This window comes from Papio anubis, chromosome 8 (genome assembly GCF_008728515.1).
Source record: "Papio anubis isolate 15944 chromosome 8, Panubis1.0, whole genome shotgun sequence".
Classification (NCBI taxonomy): Eukaryota; Metazoa; Chordata; class Mammalia; order Primates; family Cercopithecidae; genus Papio; species Papio anubis.
The window spans coordinates 23,525,718-23,545,529 of NC_044983.1; the positions used below are offsets into that span (position 1 = coordinate 23,525,718).

Consider the following 19,812-nt stretch of genomic DNA (forward strand, 5'->3'; position numbering starts at 1 on the left):
AGTTGAGTCATCACTGATGCTGCACGGAGCTCACACTGGCCCCTTTGCACCAGATAGGAGTGACTCCATGGCCTCCCTATTCTCAGGTAGTTTCCAACTCAGGTATTAGGGCAGGCTGTGCCCATTTTAGAGATAATTAGGGAGGCCAGAGCCTCCAGTGCAAAGTCAGATTACTGCTGGGACCTTCCGCAGGCTGATTTTCCTGGCTTGCCCAGTGTGCCCACTATTGAGATCCCTGTGACTATTCTTAAGAATCAAAGACCTGGCTGGGCATAGTGGCTCAGGCCTGTAATCCCAGCACTTTGGGAGGCCAAGTCAGGAGGATCACTTGAGCCCAGGAGTTCAAGACCGACCAGCCTGGGCAACTTAGTAAGACTTTGTCTCTCTAAAAAAAATAAAATAAAATAATAATAATAATTAAGAAATAAAGAATCAAAGGCCTTTCTGTTTTTATGTGGAAACCTCTTCCTTCTTATCCTCTGATGCCTAACAACCGGTTATTTCTGAGCGGCTGAGAAGTTCTCATTTCCATATCCTCTTGGACATTGATGCTTTCTCTGGAACCTAGTGGAAATGATGTTTTCTCATCTTGCGTTTTCTCTGTGACCTGGCCCCCATCACTCTTGAAAACATAGGGCTAAGGCCAGGCGCAGTGGCTCATGTCTGTAATCCCAGCACTTTGGAAGGCCAAGGTGGGCGGATCACAAGGTCAGGAGATCGAAACCAACCTGGCTTCAATGAAATGAAACCCCATCTCTACTAAAAATACCAAAATTAGCTGGGCATGGCAACCCGCGCCTGTAATCCTAGCCACTTGGGAGGCCAAGGCAGGAGAATCCCTTGAACCTGAGAGGCAGAGGTTGCAGTGAGCCAAGATTGTGCAACTGCACTCCAGCCTGGGCAACAGAGTGAGACTCCATCTCAAAAAAAAAAAAAAGAAAAAGAAAACACAGGGCTGAACCTGTCTGGATTCACCGTGTCTTAGAAATAGTACAGCCCATAGGCCTAGCAGAGCCCCCACACAGGAAGCTGGAGAACTTTACAGAATGTGTTCACTCGAACAGTTGAGGGCTGAGAAAAAAAAGGTATCTTGCCGCAAATTATACTCACCACGTCTGTGGTGGTTTCGTGGCACAGGTGTTCCCACAGAACAGGAAAACCACTCTTTGTCTTCACCTAAACTCTTTATCTTTCCAGTATCTTGGGATTCTGTCCTACCGAAGGATAAGAATACTACACCTTTTCCCATAGCCAAACTGTTAGTTCACCTGTCAGGGTCCACCACCGTTTGAACACAGCCCACCTTTTCTCGTGCTCATGGTTTGCACTGGGAAGTCTACATTTCTGTGAATGCATACTGCAGCCTCAGAAGTATGTGAGGGTACCATTGCCATCTCTAGCTACTCCCCCAGTCTCTGTCCCTCCACTTCCCGAAGCCCCTGTAGCCCACTTACTCTTTACACTGCTCATCACTTGATATTTATTCATTATGATCATTCCCCCTTTTTAAATTAAGTATGTTTATAGAAACCACATTATAAAATGGAATACGTTTTCCCAAAGCAATTGGAGATTTTGTTCCTAACCAGGGACTTTGCACCAAAATCATAATGTGACCAATCATGTCATAAACATAATACTTTTAAAAAAGTAACTCATAACTCAGTAGTTCCTTAAAATAATACAGTAAAGCTCCACGCCCTATAAATTTGGCAACAATGTGTCTGGCACATTGGTTTAGCCAGGGATCCAGTGTTCTGGAAATCATATGTTTATGATCCACAGTTAACGTGAAACACAAGAATCGGAGCATTGGATTCTAGTCCCAGTATTACCACTCTGTAGCTATTTGTCCTCAGGCAAATATCTCAGTGCCTCAGTTTCCTAGTCTAGTCCGTTGTATGTAGGAATTGTTCTAGATGACCTCTTAGGTCTCTTCCACTTCTGACCCTATTTTTTTAATACGTAACATCTCTACCAACGTTCTCACCACCCAGAAAGACTCTTTGGAAATGACTTGAATGTGTTTAAATCCTGTGCAAGGATATTTAAATTAACTTTTTATTTATTTCGGTCTTCCCAATATTATGTTCCCTGTAATGCGCAGAGACAATCAAAATTATCGATCTTGGAGCTCTGGTAAAGTAGTAAGTTCAGTCATTTTTGTCCATCATGGTGGTACTTTTTTTTCCTCCATATACATTTTGAAATATTGTGCACTAGCTCAATTATCTCTTCCCTTGTCCTCTCATCTCCTTAGTTAATTTAAAGCTCTAATTACTGACATTTGTTCTTCCTGCGTTTTGTTTTTTTTTTAAACATTGCAGGATTCCCTCCTCTCCCTACAGCTCTGTTTTGGAATTGTCCTCTTTCTTTCAAGTCCAGCTGCAGTAAGCGCCTCTGTGAAGTTGTCTCTGGTGTGGTCCTGCCAAATTCTACTCATTGTTTCCATGCTCTCCTTGAGTTTCTTTTGAGGATTTTATCACTTCGTACACTGAGTTATGAATGCAGCTCACAAATCCTTGGGAAGCTGCTCTTATGCTCCAGGCACTGGGATCGGCTAGGACTGTGGCAGTGAACTAGAGAAGCAAGCACCCTACCCCCAGGAGCCCACCTTCTAGGGGATCCTTGTGTTATACTTATTTAAATGTATGTCCTGGCTGGGTGCAGTGGCTCACGCCTGTAATCCAGCACTTTGGGAGGCCGAGACGGGTGGATCACGAGATCAGGAGTTCGAGACCAGCCTGACCAACATGGTAAAACCCCATCTTTACTAAAAATACAAAAATTAGCTGGGCTTGGTGGTGCGCACCTGTAACCCCAGCTACTCAGGAGGCTGAGGCAGGAGAATCGCTTGAACCCAGGAGACAGAGGTTGCAGTGAGCCAAGATCGCGCCACTGCCCTCCAGCCTGGGCAACAGAGTGAGACTCCATCTCAAAAAAAAAAAAAAAATTTATGTGCCACTCACCCCCACCTCCACAATAGAAATCTCTAAAGGCTCAGAGGAGCCTTATTCATTTCATATCTCCCCACAGGGCACAGCATGTGACCTGCACAACTATTTATGGCCACACTAAGGAAATGCTATGTAAATGGAGTGAAAGCAGCATTTTCTGGAGAGGCTGATTTTATGAATCACTTTCATTCAGAGAAATGGGAAACAAGTAAATGACTAATAAAAAGTGAAGGAGGGAGAGAAGAAGGAAGGGACAGAGGGAAGCAGAGAGGGAGGGTGGACCTGAAATACTTGATACTGTAATAAAAATACATATAGCCATACCATAATTAAGAAATCAAAAAACAATAGATGTTGGCATGGGTGTGGTGAAAAGGGAACGCTGTTACACTGCTGTAACAGTTGTAAATTAGTACAACAACTGTGAAAAACAGTATAGAGATTCCTTAAAGAACTAAGAGTAGAACTACCATTCAATCCAGCATTCCCACTCCTGGGCATCTACCCAAAGGAAAATAAGTCATTATATGAAAAAGACACATGCATGTGCATGTTTATAGCAGCACAATTTGCAATAGCAAAGATATGAAACCCACCTAAGTGCCCATTGACCAATGAGTGAATAAAGTGTGGTATATATGCATCATGGAATACTACTCACTCATAAAAAGGAACAAAATAACGTCTTTTGCAATAACTTAGGTGGAGATGGAGGCCATTGTTCTAAGTGAAGTAACTCAAGAATGGAAAACCAAATATTACATGTTCTCACTTACAAGTGGGAGCTAAGGTATGAGACTGCAAAGGCTTAAGAGTGATACAATGTGGCCGGGGGCGGTGGCTCACGCCTGTAATCCCAGCACTTTGGGAGGCTGAGGTGGGCGGATCACGAGGTCAGGAGATAGAGACTATCCTGACTAACACGGTGAAACCCTGTCTCTACTAAAAATACAAAAAATTAGCCAGGCGTGGTGGTGGGCGCCTGTAGTCCCAGCTACTTGGGAGGCTGAGGCAGGAGAATGGTGTGAACTCAGGAGGCGGAGCTTGCAGTGAGCCGAGATCGCGCCACTGCACTCCCGCCTGGGCGACAGAGCGAGACTCCGTCTCAATAAAAAAAAAAAGAGTGATACCATGGATACAATGGACTTGGTGAACTTTCTGGGGAAAAGCTAGGAGGTGAGTGAGGGATAAAAGACTACGCATTGGGTACAATGTACACTGCTTGGGTGATGGGTGCACGAAAATCTCAGAATCACCAATAAAGAACTCATCCATGTAACCAGAAACCACGTGTACCCCCAAAACTATTGAAATTAAAAAAATTCCTGTAGCCATCCTGATCTGGCTTCTATGTGGAATCTAACAAAGTTGGACTCCTAGAAGCAGAAAGTAGAACATTCTTTACCAGGGGCTGCAGGGCATTAGGGGGCAGGATGGGGAGATGTTGGTCAAAGGGTAGAAAGTGTCAGTTATAGGATGAGCAAGTTCTGGGAATCTAATGTATGGCAGGGGTGGCAATGGATGTGTTAATTTGACCATGGAAACCATTACATGATTACGTGTACCAAATCTTCATGTTGTACATGCTGGATAAGTACTGTGTTTGCCAGTTGAATTTGTAAAAATTAATAAAAATGTTAAGAAGCAAAATATATATATATATATATATATAGAGAGAGAGAGAGAGAGAGAGAGCGCGAGCAATGATTTAGTTATTTGAAGCATTAAGCAGGAGTTTCAAAATATCTATCATACAGCAAGGACAGATAGAGGCTGTGAAAAGTCAAGTTGCATATGGGTAAGTCGGAGCCAAATGAGTGTAATATCTAGCTACAAAAAAGGGAAAGAAGGTAAAAGAAGGAATACACATTTATCCAGTACACTTGATGACTACATCAGCCCTACTAATTCCTATAAGAAAACTGTTACTATCTCCCTTTTGCAGCTATGAAAACTGCAAGCTCAGCGAAGTGGAATAATTGCTCAAAGTCACACATGACAGAGTCAGAATACAAAATCATCCTTGCATTAGTCTGCTCAGTCAGCCTTCCATAACAAAATACCACAGACTGCGTGGCTTAAACAACAGACATTTATTTTCTCACAGTTCTGGATACTGAGTGTCTGAGATCAGGGTACCAGCATGGTTCAGTTTTGGTGAGGTCTTTCTTCCCGGCTTGCAGACAGCTGCCTTCTTGCTGTGTGCTTGCATGGTGGAGAGAGAGATTGATATCTGTGATATCTCATTTACTAAAAGCATGTTCATCCCTTCAGTCCAGGGCCCCACCCTCATGACCTCATCTAACCTTCATGACAACTCAAGAGCCCCATCTCCTGATACCATCACGATGGGGGTTAGGGCTTCACATATGAGTTTGGAGGAGACACAAACATTTACTCCATCACAATTCCCTTGACTTGAATTTCTTATTTTTTTTTTCCTACAACACAGAAGGTGATAAGTGCTTTGTATTTTTGCCTTTAATGTCCCACACATGTGCCTAATTGACCTGGGCAATTCTAATCTGCTCAACCTCAGAACAGAATACATCATGCTAATGGGGGTCCCCCAAAACTATTTGTTGAGTCAGTGGCCACAGTGAGCTCTCAGTGAACCTGAGCGATCTGAGTTAGTAGGAAGGCACTCGTCCCTGCACACCCACATTCATCTTTTAAATGTTACGATTGATCATTTTCAATTATTTTCTTCATAAAGTTTTGTACTATTCTGAGACCATTTTCCACTTTTGGACAAGAGATTGCTTTGTAGGGAGGAGCCAGAAAGAGATTTAAAGACAAAACTCATCTATCTGAAGTTCCCTTAAGAAAAGCGAAACTGAGTCAGAAGGAATGGAATCAAATCCTGTGTTCCCACAGGGCGCTACTGCAATGCACATTCAGCTTATAATGGAACGGCTGCTGAGAAGGATCAACCGGACAGTGATTGGGATGAGCCGGCAGTCTCCCCACATCGTGAGTATCTCTTTGGTGGATCCCACGGCTGCTGCTGCTTCTCTGTCCCCGTGGCCTATCGGGAAGCCTTCGGGGCCAGTGGCTTGAGGCTGTTCTTCACATGGGCCTCTCACATCATGGGTTATTGGTTATAACCTTGAGCAAATCTTGATTCTGACATGGATTTTCTCTTGAGAGAAAATAATCCAGCCTAGGCAATATAGTGAGACCCCATCTCTACAAAAAATTTAAAAAATTAGCTGGGCGTGGTGGTGGCATGTGCCTGTGCCTGTGGATCAGGTACCATGCTGGCACCCTGATCTCAGGAGGCTAAGGTGGGAGGATCACTTGAACGTGGGATGTCGAGGCTGCAGTAAGCTGTGATTGTGTCACTGCACTCCAGCCTGGACAACAGAGCAATAGCCTGCCTTGAAAAGAAAGAAAGAAAGAAAATGATCCAGTATGAACCACCCAGCCCCCTTGATTCAGGGAACAAAACCAGACATTTTAAAGAACCTGTGGTTAGCATGCTTGTGGAAAGGCCAGTGTTGCTCTCTGGCCTCTTGTTTTCTGTGTACTCTATCTAAATAGACGCCAGGTAACAACTATGATAGAGACCAGGGGTAGCTGTGGAAAGACTCAGTGGTGTCGTCATTAAAGTGAAGCATCTTTTACTTGCTGTATTAAAAGCTATGGTTAGATTTTAATTAGAGGACATAGGACAAGAATTATTCCAAATTCCTGTCAGATTAAAAAAATTCATTTATTTCACAAATAGGTATGAAAAACTGCCGTAAAACAGGCACTGCTCTGGACACTGAAGATGTACCCATGAACACAACAGAAAAATCACTGCCTTTGAGGAGCTGACACCAACAATAATGACAACAGTTATAGCAAAATAAACTACATAGTGTTAGGAGACAACAGGTGCTATAGAGGAAAAAAATAATAGCAGGTTAAGGGAAGTGAGGGTGGGGGAGTCACAGCTTTAAATAAGATGATTAGGAATTGAATACCTTTTGTTGAAATTAAATACCTTTTGTTTTTCTAAATAGAGACAGGTTCTCACTCTGTCACCAGGGTGAAGTATAGTGGCACCTTCACAGCTCACTGCAGCCTCAATCTCCTGAGTCTAAGCAAGCCTCTTGCCTCATCCTCCTAAGCAGCTGGGACTACAGGCACATGCCGCCATGCCTGGCTAACTTTTAATTTTTTTGTAGAGGTCGTTCACTGTGACCTCCACCTCCCAGATTCAAGTGATTGTCCTACCTCAGCCTCCCAAGTAGCTGGGGTTACAAGTGTGTGCCCTGACACCCAGCTAATTTTTGTATTTTTAGTAGAGATGAGGTTTTGCCATGTTGGCTGGGCTAGTCTTGAACTCCTGACCTCAAATGATCCACCCACCTTAGCATCCTAAAGTGCTGGGATTACAGGTATGAGCCACTGCACCCAGCCTCTAACCTGTTTTAAAATAAATGATATTTAATGCCTGTTCTTTAACGACAGAAGCTGTTTAGAGATTATAAATGAGAAAGTCTATTTAATTCAGTCACAAAAATATCAGAGTAAGAATAAGTACTAGTTACAAATAAATAGCCAAATAGAAATAATAACGAGGCCTGACATGGTGGCTCATGCCTGTAATCCCAGCACTTTGGGAGACTGAGGTGGGCAGATCACGAGGTCAGGAGATCAAGACCACCCTGGCCAATGTGGTGAAACCCCGTCTCTACTAAAATACAAAAAAAAAAAAAAAAAATTAGCCAGTTGTGGTGATGCATGTCTGTAGTCCCAACTACTTGGGAGGCTGAGGCAGGGGGAATCACTTGAACCCGGGAGGCGGAGATTGTAGTGAGCTGAGATCGCGCCACTGCGCTCCAGCCTGGTGACAGAGCAAGACTCCGTCTCGTAAAAAAAAAAATAAAAATAAACGTAATAATGGAGAGCTCGCCTGTCAGACTTAGAGGATACATATCAGCAGAACAGAACCATGATAAGTGAAAAGGAGATTTTGGATCGTATGAATATTTTGTTACCTTTCAAAAGAGAAAATGAAGGTTTTTAGTAAACATTGTTTAGAACATTAGTTAACAATTTGGGGCTGGGTGCGGTGGCTCATGCCTGTGATCCCAGCACTTCAGGAGGCTGAAGCTAGCAGATCACTTGAGTCCAGGAGTTGGAGACCAGCCTGAGAAACATTGCAAGAGCCTGTCTCAAAAAAAAATATACAAAAATTAGCCAGGCGTGGTGACATGCGCCTGTAATCCCAACTACTCAGGAGGCTGAGATGTGAGGATTGCTTGAGCCCCAGGGAAGTCGAGGCTACAGTCAGCCATGATCGCCACTGCACTGTAGCCTGAGTGACAGAATGAGACCCCGTCTCAAACAAAGAAAAAGAAAATTAGTTAATTTGGAAAAAATTTGTTCAACTTCATACTATACCCACAAAATAAATGTCAGATAGAATGAAGTATTCAATTTAAAAAAATTACATTATAACGCGCTAGAATAAAATAATAGATAACTGATTTGAGGAGGAACAGGATTCATGGATTTTTATAGTTAAAATACAAGAAAAAATCGATTTTACTAGGTGAAATTTTAAATCCCTATATATGAAGATATGTGTGTGTGTGTGTGTGTATATATATGCAAATTAAAAGTTAAGCCCCAAACTTTAAAAATTTTTGTAACATAGGTGACAGGTGGCTAATAAACTTAATATACAAAAGCTATTATAAGCCACTAAGCAAAGATATTGTTTTAATAGAAAAATGAGTAAAGAATGGGTACAAACAGCAACATGAGAAAGCTAAATGGCCAAAAAGTTCATGGACAGACTGTTTAATTTAGAGAAAAGGAAATGAAAATGCGAAGTGAGATTAAGTAAACCTCTAATACCCAGAATAGGCAAGGTGTTGGAGAAACAAATTGTGTTAGACGCCGTTGGGAAAACAAGCTATATGATAATTTGGCAATATATATATCAAAGGCCTTAGTACAATAAATTTACACTGCTTTGTAATTGAAAAAATAAACCTTTTTTTTGTTTTGTTTTTTTGAGACAGGCTCTGGCCATCACCCAGGCTGGAGTGCAGTGGTGCAATCTCGGCTCACTGCATCTCTGCCTCCCAAGTTCAAGCAATTTTCCTGCCTCTGCCTCCCAAGTAGCTGGGATTATAGGTGCCTGCCGCCATGCCAGGCTGATTTTTGTATTTTTAGTAGAGATGGGGTTTCACCATGTTGGCCAGTCTGATCTCAAACTCCTGACCTCAAGTGATCTGCCTGCCTTGGCCTCCCAAAGTGCTGGGATTACAGGTGTGAACCATGCCACCAGGCCTAAAATATAAACTTTTTAAAACAAAAGAAACAGTCTAGGGAATGCATTCAGTAAGAGATAGACACAGACAGTCTTTCGTTGTTCTGCTTGGGGAAACTTTCTCTTTGTTTTAGAAACAGCTGTATGTTCATCTCTCCTTTGCTAAATTCCTTTGTGTTATTTTCACTTGATCTTAGCCAAAAGGCCGAGAAGCGATCTTTGTGTTATTTTCATAACTGCATGAATACAGGAGGTTAGCACCCCTGGATCTTTACTCCCTGTCTATAAAACTAAGTCTATAATTCACATTTTTTTGGTCTAGGGGTAGCACCTTGAATATGTAATTCCCGAACTCACAAATGGAAGCGATGTTAATTAATCATCTAGTTACTAATTTTTTATCTGCAAGTCAGGGTCACAATTCATGTGGGTAGTATATTGGAACAACTGGCGAATGGGCTCTGGAGTTGGAGAAGTGGTATCAGGTGGTATTAGTCCGTTCTCATGCTGCTAATAGAAACATACCTGAGACTGGGTAGTTGATAAATCTGAGTAGTTTATCAAGGAAAGAGGTTTAATTGACTAACAGTTCAGCATGGCTGGGGAGACCTCAGGAAACTTACAATCATGACGGAAGAGGAAGCAAACACATCCTTCTTCACATGGCAGCAGCCAGAAATGCCAAGCAAAAGAGGGAAAACCCTCTTGTAAAACCATCAGATCTCGTGAGAACTCACTATCACGAGACTAGCATGAGTGTAACTGTTCCCACCATTAAATTACCTCCCACAACACATGGGGATAATGGGAACTACAATTCAAGATGAGATTTGGGTGGGGACACAGCCAAACCATATCACAGGTATTCTAGCAGGGAGTTTTCATCATCATCCCTTGCCCTCCTTTCCTCCATGCTCGGTGTTGCCACCGCTTTTCCTGCTAGCCTTCCTCCCCGTTAAGATTTGTTTAACTAATCTAAGTATTTCGGACATTTCTCCATGGAATTCTATGCTACAGCTCTGTCTCAACAAGAAACCCAAAGCCCCACAAGTTATGACATCTTCACTGGTAATCTCATTGAGGTGTCCCGTCTATAGGATTCCACACATCATAGCTGTTAATGCGAGTCCTTCACTCATACCTGGAAGGAGGTAGTTTGAAGCAGAAACTGCAAAGCACGTGGCCTTTGGACCTGTAGAATGCAGCGTGTTTCCAGTGTGGTGGGGTACCTGCATGGCTCGTTGGGTGGAAAAAGCCAAGTTCATGGGGCTCACATCGTGTTTTTGTCAGTTGGTGGTCTAAGGAGTCTTGGATTTGTGCTTTCCTTTTCCTTCCAGGGGAGTTTTGTGGCTTGCATGATTGCCATCCTGCAGCAAATGGACGACAGCCACTATAGCCACTACATCAGCACTTTCAAAACCAGACAAGACATCATTGTAAGTTGCCTTTACTGGTCCTGGTAACCTGAAGACTTCTTATATTTGGTTTAAAAAAATGGCTGAAGCTGCGCATCAGGAGTCCAGGCTTCTCTTCCCACCCACCTCCAGTGCTGTGTGGCTGTCCACAGTGGTTACAGAAAGGAGAGCTAATTCCTACTTTCTCTCTTTGATAGGATTTGAAAAAGAGTACAACACATATACCAAGAGGTTATCACACACCTTAATCTTTCTTGGATTTAGAGAGAGTCCTTATTTAGCAATATTTGGGAGATGTTTTTTGCTCTGAAAACAGGATTTCATACGTGGTACAGTAACTACTCATGTCGTGGCAAGGATTTTAGAAGGCAGGGGTGTGCAAAGTCTCCTAAGACGTGGTTGATACCATCATTTTGGAGAGGGCAACAAAAAGAGGTAATCCCTGCCCTTTACAACCTGTCCATGGCCTTTTAGGAACCTGGCTGCACAGCAGGAAGTGAGCAGCGGGCCAGTGAGCATTTAACTCCTGAGCTCCTGTCAGATCAGCAGAGGCATTAGATTCTCATAGGAGCTGAATCCTGTTGTGAACTGCACATGCGAGGAATCTGGGTTGCCCGCTCCTTATGTGAATCTCACCAGTGCCTGATGATCTGAGGTGGAACAGTTTCATCCCAAAACCATTCCTGCCCCCATTCATGGGAAAATTGTCTTTCCTGAAACCTGGTGCCAAAAAGGTTGGGGACTCCTGCTTTACAGCATTTGTAAGTTATCTTCAGATGAAAATATTTTGTTCTCTATTGTTTTAAGCAGGAAAATTGTTCTCATAGTTGCTATGAAGCACTCACCTAAGAGGCTAAGTTAGGCCTCTGGCTGTGGCTTCACTGTACCTTCCCTTCAGGGGATTGTTAGTGGCCCTTCAGATGTCCATGAAGGTGTTGTTAGACTTTGCAGAGCAGTGGACAGGATGTGCCGCTGGATTAGCACACTGGTGTCATGTTGACACTAGTCTTTGGATACTTTCCCATCATCTGTGCATATTCCAGTCTCTTTGTTCTAGATTTTCCACTTTCTGCGTCTGTCATGCTGAGTAGGAGGCCATTGCCCCCATGGATTCACAGCTCCTTCCTTGCCCATTACCCACCCTTCTGCCATGCCCACTACCCACCCTTCTGCCATGCCCACATGATGGACAAACATACAAGGAATTGGAGGGAAAGTGCTGTTTGTTATTATTCGTTGGCCCAATGGTGGACTCTCAAATCCGTGTTAGACCACATGGCTTGAGCTGAAGGTCTCCATGAGCCTCTGCTTGGGCCACATCGTGGCAGGCAGCATGGCATAGGAACCATAGCAATACGTAGATGTGCCTGTGGAGACCAGGCACAAGAGGACCAGGATGAGAGGAGAGGAGGGGAGGGGGAAGGCCAAAGGTAGACATGTGTCCTCTACAGGCAGGTGGCATAGCACCTGCTTTAGCACCGGCTTTAGAACACCCAGCTCTGAGTTTGAATTCTGACCATTCCACTTCCTTGTATGCAATTTGGGGCAAGCTGTTGAACCTCACTGAGCTTCAGTTTCCTCATCTGCAAGATAGTACCCACCTTGAGGGTTACTTAAGTGTTGCTTGGCTCCATGTGTGGGAAATACCCAGCTTCGTGCAGGTTGGCATGTAGCTAATGCCTATGAGGACTAGCCGTTTGTGACCACCATCGTATTATTATTGCTGTATAAAGTTAAATTAACAATAAAAATTTTAGGGATTTTTGTTGCAAATTTCCTTTAGAAAGCAGGCGGAATAGGGAAGTTTTAAATTCAAACCCTGACAATTTGGCTCCTTTGTTAAGTAAGAAAAAAAGGGGCATACCTCCTGTTTCCCAGCATGATGGTGAGCTCCTCCAGCTATATTATGTAATTAAAAGAGGATCATTATCCCCACAAGGGAACTAAGGCCTGGAGAAATGAGGGAACTTGCCTGAATGTAGTCCCCAGGGGCCAAGTTATGGTGCACAGCTAGGCCTTTGCTTCCCAGTGGCCTTTCAGTCCCTCACGCTGCCTTCTGAGTGAACCGCATGAAGGCCCTTGGGAAGTGGTGGATAAAACCAGGCTTTGGGATTCCTTGTGAGTTTCCTTTATCATGCTATCTCATTAATTTAGATTTCCAGGAGTTAAATGGAAAGTCTGTATCTGAAGCAAATAACAAGTATCTAAATTGAATGCTTGCTTCACAAACCATGAATTCTTATGGATTTAAAAGAAAAGTTAACAGAATGGCTAATAAATTGGTGGAAGTGCTTAAAATATATTATGAGGCCAGATGTGGTGACTCATGCCTGTAGTCTCAGCACTTTGGGAGGCCGAGGCAGGTGGATCACTGGCTGGAAGTCAGGAGTTCGAGACCAGCCTGGCCCACGTGGTAAAACCCCATCTCTACTAAAAATAAAATAAAATAAATTAGCCAAGGGTGGTGGCAGACACCTGTAATCTCAGCCATTGGGGTGACTGAGGCAGCAGAATCGCTTGAAACCATGAGGTGGAGGTTGCAGTGAGTTGAGATTGTGCCACTGCACTCCAGCCCAGGCGACAAAGCAAGACTCCATCTCAAAATAAATAAATAAGTAAATAAATATATGATGAAACGAATTTGAATTCATTAACTACGTCTAGGATTTCAGAATTGAGGGTGGGTACGTCTAACTCGCCATAAAACCAGGGGAAAATCCACAGTTGCACACACACACTTGCTGGCCAGAGAGAGTCATGCCCCATGCCGTTCAGCATCCAAAGTATAGGAAGTTACCCAGCTTGACCAGCGTCTCAGAAAAATATGGTTAGCAATGGGACCTGGACCTCCTCCTGCCTCTCACATACTGTGTTCTTACTACTGCACAACATACAAGTGTCCAGGCGGGACTGTGTAGGTTAGTGCCAGAGAAACTGGACAGGACTTTCAGGAATCACAGTGGAAAAGGTCTAAATTTAGCTAACTAATAAAAATGCCTTCAAAACATTTTAGCTTTGATTTCAACTCCGATTGTTCTATTTTTGAATTAGTTTTTGCTCACAGCCCCCTTTGGAGCAGAAGAGCTCTGTATGCTTAAGTGATTAGTTATTAGTCATCACCAGCCACTGCTATGGTCCCTTTTCAAGGACCGTTTAGGACCCTTCTTCCAGGCTGCACATGATAACGTCCCTGGCACAGGAAGAATCGTGATTCTGCGTGTGTATCACTGTGTCCTGTTCTGACCATAATAAAGGAGAATTGAACTGAACTCTATTAAAAGTATCCATTCCCCCACAATTGTTGGTGAATTATGTTTAAGTGCATGAGACACATTCTGACAACCTGTGGTAGCGAAGGACGAAAGAGATAAGGATTACAAACTTGGGGTCCAAAGCCCCAAGTTCTCACCCAACTCTTCTCCTTCCCATTTTCTTTTTTTCTCTTTTTTTTTTTTTTTTTTTTTTGAGATGGAGTCTCACTCTCCTATGCAGGCTGGAGTGCAATGGCACAATCTCAGCTCACTGCAACCTCTGCCTCCCTGGTTCAAGCAGTACTCCTGCCTCAGCCTCCCAAGTAGCTGGCACTACAGGCATACGCCACCAAGCCCGGCAAATTTTTGTATTTTTAGTAGAGATGGGATTTCGCCAAGTTGGCCAGGCTGGTCTCAAACTCCTGACCTCATGATCTGCCCACCTCAGCCTCCCAAAGTGCTGAGATTACAGGTGTAAGCCACCACACCCGACCCTCCTTCCTACTTTCAATGCGGTTAAGCGAGTCCTTTAGTTTTTCTCAGTCTCAGTTGTACCATTTGTAAAATGTGGATGATTCTTTTTGTCCTCATCTTCCTTATAGGGTCCTACAATATAAAAATCAAATCGCATCATAGCTAGCTGCAAGAATGCTTTGTTATTCCTAAAACCATTGAAAGATGGGCTGTTACTGTGGCACTAGGAACATCCTGTTCTGAGGTTGTGGTTCTGCTTGTGTACACACCAGAATAAAGACTATGAATGTAACCCAGTTTTCCCCCAACCACTCCTCTGTTCTCCGCAGGACTTCCTCATGGAAACTTTTATCATGTTCAAGGACCTGATTGGAAAAAATGTCTATGCCAAAGATTGGATGGTGATGAATATGACTCAGAACAGGTGAGACAGCCGATGGCTGGCCCTGAGGCATTTGTCTGAATACCTGAGGCTGCTGTGTGAACTTTGGGAAGTGTCTTTAAATCCCTTTGCCTCAAATCTGTCATCTGTAAAGTGAGAATCTTCCTGCTCCAGAGGTCCTAATTTATGTGCTCATGATCTTGATTTTCCCAGGGTAATTGCCTTTGCTCCACCTCGGGCTCTCTACTCCCTTCTCTAGCATCGTCTCTTCAGTGCTCTCACGGTAATTGTCATCCTCAACTCTCCACTGCACCTTTCCGTGGCTCCACATGGCCTGTGTCATCCTGACATTCAGGGTTCACCTGATACTGTCTGTTCTATGATCTGTCCGTGATGTATTTAACCAGATTCTTCTTATGAACATTTAGATTCTTTCCATTTTCTATTATGTGAAATAGCACTGTGATGGCCTTCCTTGCTTTACATATTTACAGATATCCATGGTTATTTTATCAGAATACACTCCTTTTTTTTTTTTGACGGAGTCTCGCTCCGTCGCCCAGGCTGGAGTGCAGTGGCTGGATCTCAGCTCACTGCAAGCTCCTCCTCCCGGGTTTACGCCATTCTCCTGCCTCAGCCTCCCGAGTAGCTGGGACTACAGGTGCCCGCCACCTCGCCCGGCTAGTTTTTTGTAATTTTTAGTAGAGACGGGGTTTCACCATATTAGCCAGTATGGTCTCGATCTCCTGACCTCGTGATCTGCCCGTCTCGGCCTCCCAAAGTGCTGGGATTACAGGCTTGAGCCACCGCGCCCGGCCTTATCAGGATACACTCTTAAAATAATTTACTAGTTCAAAAGTTTGACGAAATTACAGGACTTTTGATACGCAGTGCCAAACTAACTAGTCCCTTCTGCTACTTCCCTGTGTATGCTACCTGTACTCCAACCAAACTGGCCTCTGCCCAGTCCCTGCATACATGGTCTGCTCTTCCTGACACCAGTCTTCAGCAGTGCCTTCCCCATAACCTCCAGGTGTCAGCGTTCCAGCCGTTCCATAAGGTTCTTCTCAAGAGTCACCTCCAGACAAAGCCTTTCTGAGCTGGATGTCCTCTCTTTTTCCTTGATTTTCCATACCCCATTCAAACCTCATAGAATTGTTTTCAGATTCTATATTAGATAATAGATGTACATGTTGTTAATTTCCCCTACCAAGCTGTAAATTTCTTGAGATCAGACACTGTGTCTTTCACCACAGACCTGAGCCTGTGCCTTGCAATTGCTGGCCTACAACAGATACTTGTTGAACAAAAGTGAAATGAACTGAATATATATTATGTTAAAAGTGTTAGAATTTAATGAGATAAATAAAGCAACCCATTACTGTAAGCATTATTGTTAACTCTACAGGATATCCAATTCTGAGTAATTCTACTCTAATATCTGATTAGCAGAAGCCTTCCCTGCTTTGTACAGATTAGATTTAAAAAAATTTCTCCAGAAACGCTAAGCTTAAACAGAAGCATCATAATAGAGTCTATATTGCCCTGCTCTGAGGCTTAAGAGTCCTGGTTTGCAGTCTCAGATCTACCTTCAGTTACCTAAATTGGGATGTGGCCCTGAGTGGCTCTTCTTGTTAGTTCTGTAAACTGAGCTCCTGTGCCCCGTCTGTGGATGGCATTGTGCTGTTGGTCTACAAGGACACTGTTAGATTGTGAGGTCTTAAGATGCCAAGTTCAGGTTTAGTTTGGTTTAGCTTTTAACATAGTTGGGGAAAAGTTTCAAAGGACATACAGTTGCCTTCTTTACCTGGTATTTTCCTTCCCCAGGGTTTTTCTCCGTGCTATAAATCAGTTTGCTGAAGTTCTCACAAGATTCTTCATGGATCAGGCAAGCTTTGAACTTCAGGTAGGCATGTGACTCACCTACATGCTTCTGGAATTCTTGGCCATGGCAAGAGAACTATATGAATTTGGAAAGTGTCTCCTCAGATTTCACCATTTTCACATGAAAAAGGTTTTCCTGTGTTTTTTCATTTCCTAAAGCACATATGCCTGTCACACTGTCCTCCAAACACAATAAAATAGGGGTTGTTTCTTTTTTCTATAAAGGTAACATCTGTTAAAAAAAAAAAAAAAAAAAAAGTCTTAAAGAGTAAAGTAGAAGATCAAAAATACAAATAGTCCTCCTTGTCACTGTAAACATTTGGAGTTGACCCTTTGTATATTTACACAAATGCACGTAGACACACATGGCTACAAATAAGCACACAGGTAACTCTCCTACCTACAAATGAGTTTGGTTCTAAAGAACGGTTCTTATGCACAGTTTGTTGAAAGTCCAAAGGAATTGCAAAACGGATGATCACTAACTCTATCTTCATTCATTCATTCATTCATTCATTTATTCATGTGTCCATTCATCCATTTAGCAAATGTTAGAGTTCTTATATGTACAGGGCACAGGGATATTTCCCTGGTGAAGGCAGATAAGTTCCTTGCTCTCGTGGAGCTCACCTTCCAGGGTACTCTGCATTTTTGGGTGATGTGCTTTCTGTATTCTTTGTCTTTGTGTGTATCTGTGGAACTGTTATCAGTGGAGGTCCTTGACTACAAATTGTCCAGGTTCTTGGTGTTTTGAACAAAATGCACAAACAAAGCAATGAAAGAATGAAGCAATAAAAGCCAGATTTATTGAAATGAAAGTACACTCCACAGAGTGGGAGCGGGCTCAAGCAAGCGGCTCAAGAGCACTGGTTACAGAATTTTCTGGCATTTAAATACCCTCTAGAAGTTTCCCATTGGTTACTTGGTTACACCCTATGCAAATGAAGGAGTAGCCTGTGACCAGTTTGACCCTCCCACCAGTTGCAGGAGGGGACCAATCAGAGGTACTTTGAATTTTTCTTCTGCCACACAGTGCAAAGGGGTAGCCTCTGATCCTTTTGTTACTTGGGTGTGGAGAGGTGGAGTTTTCCTTTTGATTCAGTTCTAGGAAATCAGTGTGAATTGGCCTTCAGTGCCCTGCCTCCAGGCCCCGTTTTCCTGCCTCAGAACTTTAAAAGTTGAAACTCGTAAGTAGAGGAAAGTATACACACATACACACACAGAGATGCATATGCATATAGATGAATATATATTGTATGTATGTATATGTATATTTGCCAAAATGGAATTAAGCTGTGCCGTTCTTTGGTACCCTGTTAATCTGTTTTCCTTTTTCAATGATCTATGATTTTTTCAATAATGTTGAATATTTTCTTATTTTTAATGACTGAATACCATCTTTTCTATGCCTGGTCCATGATATATTTAACCAAATTCTTCTTATGAACATTTAGATTGTTTCCATTTTCTATTATATTAAATAACACTGTGATGGACTTCCTTGCTTTAAATTTTTAAAAATATTCATGGTTGGTCAGGCACAGTGGCTCATGCCTATAGTCCCAGCACTTTGGGAGGCCAAGGCGGGCAGATCACCTGAGGTCAGGAGTTCAAGACCAGTCTGGCCAACATGGCAAAACCTCATCTCTACTAACCATACAAAAATTAGCCAGGCATGGTGGTGCACACCTGTAATCCCAGATACTCGGGAGGCTGAGGCAGAACACTTGAACTTGGGAGGTGGAGGTTGCAGTGAGCTGAGATTGCACACTGCACTCCAGCTGAAAAAAAAAAAAAAAAAAAAAAAAGCATGGTTATTTCATCAGGATAAAGTCCTAAAAGTGTTTACTAGTTCAAAAGTTTTGCAAACTTGTAGGGCTTTTGAAACATAGTGCCAAACTACGTACTATAAATAGATGTACTTCTTGGCAGCAGCTTTCCTTTATCCCAGGAGTAAAGAAAAATATAATAGTTTAAATTTTTTAAAAAAGCTTAACATTAAGTCTCAAAACTTAGAATTGAATAATCAACACCCAAGAAAAAGAAATCTTGTAGAGTGTATTTTGTTCTTTCATTAATCCCTGATTAATGACTTTACCATGTGACATTGTTTTATTATGACCCTTATTAATGTTATTTTTCATTTCCTTTTACCCACACAATTAATTTTGAACAGCTCTGGAACAATTACTTCCATTTGGCAGTAGCATTTCTCACCCATGAGTTCCTTCAGCTTGAAACCTTCTCACAAGCCAAGCGCAACAAAATTGTTAAAAAGTAAGTGTCCTTTTAAAGTTAAGATCGGCGAGGGGCTTCTTCCGTTTGTTTATATTTAGAGCAGTATTTTAGGTATCACAGAAATTACTATTTATTGGCTGCCCATGTTGTTAGTGAGGTAGGTCTTCAACTAATTACTTAATAGGCCTCACATTCCCCCAGGTTCAGCACTCTTTTCTTAAGGCCCAACCATCTTCCCATCAGTCATCCTATGCTTTTTATCAAATCTGTACCTAGAGATGGACTTTGGCTGTCAGCATGCCCATCCCCAAGAACAGCTGCGCCTCTGCTGGCAGCTTCCCCAAATTGCAGGCATAGTACTTTGTGAAGTACTATGAGTACCATGAACCACTATGAAGAGTCACTCATAGTGCTTCACAAAGCACACTCCTTCCCTGCCGTTTCAGCAGAGAAAGCCAGGACTCAAACATTGCATTAAAATGCCCTCCAGATTCCTGGCCTGGAATTCAAAATGGAATTATGTGCAGAAGTGATAAGAGATTTAGGGAAGCATTGCATTTCATTGAGAGACTAGAAATCCAAAGACCGTGTTGTTAAAAAATAACTTGAGGAATGTATTATTTGAAGACTTCGAAATTTTAGTTCTGTTCCCCTTGTTGGGATATCTGTGATATCTAGGAAAACTATTTAGTGTCCTTCTACTTCTGGTTCCTCCCTCAAAAACTGCCTATGTATATAGAAAAACAGCAAAGTATTTTTTGCTCCCAAGGACCAATTTTTATCCCTTTGTGGGCAATATCACTCCCAGTGAGAGTACATGGTGTAGAGCCTTCCAATGTGAATACTGGAATGGATGTATATTACCCAAATATCAGTCTATAAAGTATATAAGTATTTAGTCTGCCTGTTAGACATCAGTCACAGTACTGTATAATCA

General features: G+C 42.6%; 1 protein-coding gene across 10 annotated transcripts in view; it reads left to right on the forward strand.

Annotated features, from left to right (window-relative positions):
• The window catches only part of DOCK5 (dedicator of cytokinesis 5), a 235,651-nt gene that overhangs the window by 169,109 nt on the left and 46,730 nt on the right, over positions 1 to 19,812 (forward strand). For 9 of the 10 annotated variants that reach the window (XM_031669440.1, XM_031669441.1, XM_031669446.1 and 6 more), the window contains 5 exons: positions 5,835 to 5,930; positions 10,569 to 10,667; positions 14,701 to 14,795; positions 16,581 to 16,659; positions 18,814 to 18,914. In XM_031669440.1, the coding sequence (XP_031525300.1) occupies positions 5,835 to 5,930; positions 10,569 to 10,667; positions 14,701 to 14,795; positions 16,581 to 16,659; positions 18,814 to 18,914 (470 nt within the window). The remainder of the gene's footprint in view (positions 1 to 5,834; positions 5,931 to 10,568; positions 10,668 to 14,700; positions 14,796 to 16,580; positions 16,660 to 18,813; positions 18,915 to 19,812) is intronic. The other variant, XM_031669442.1, reaches the window with a different exon arrangement.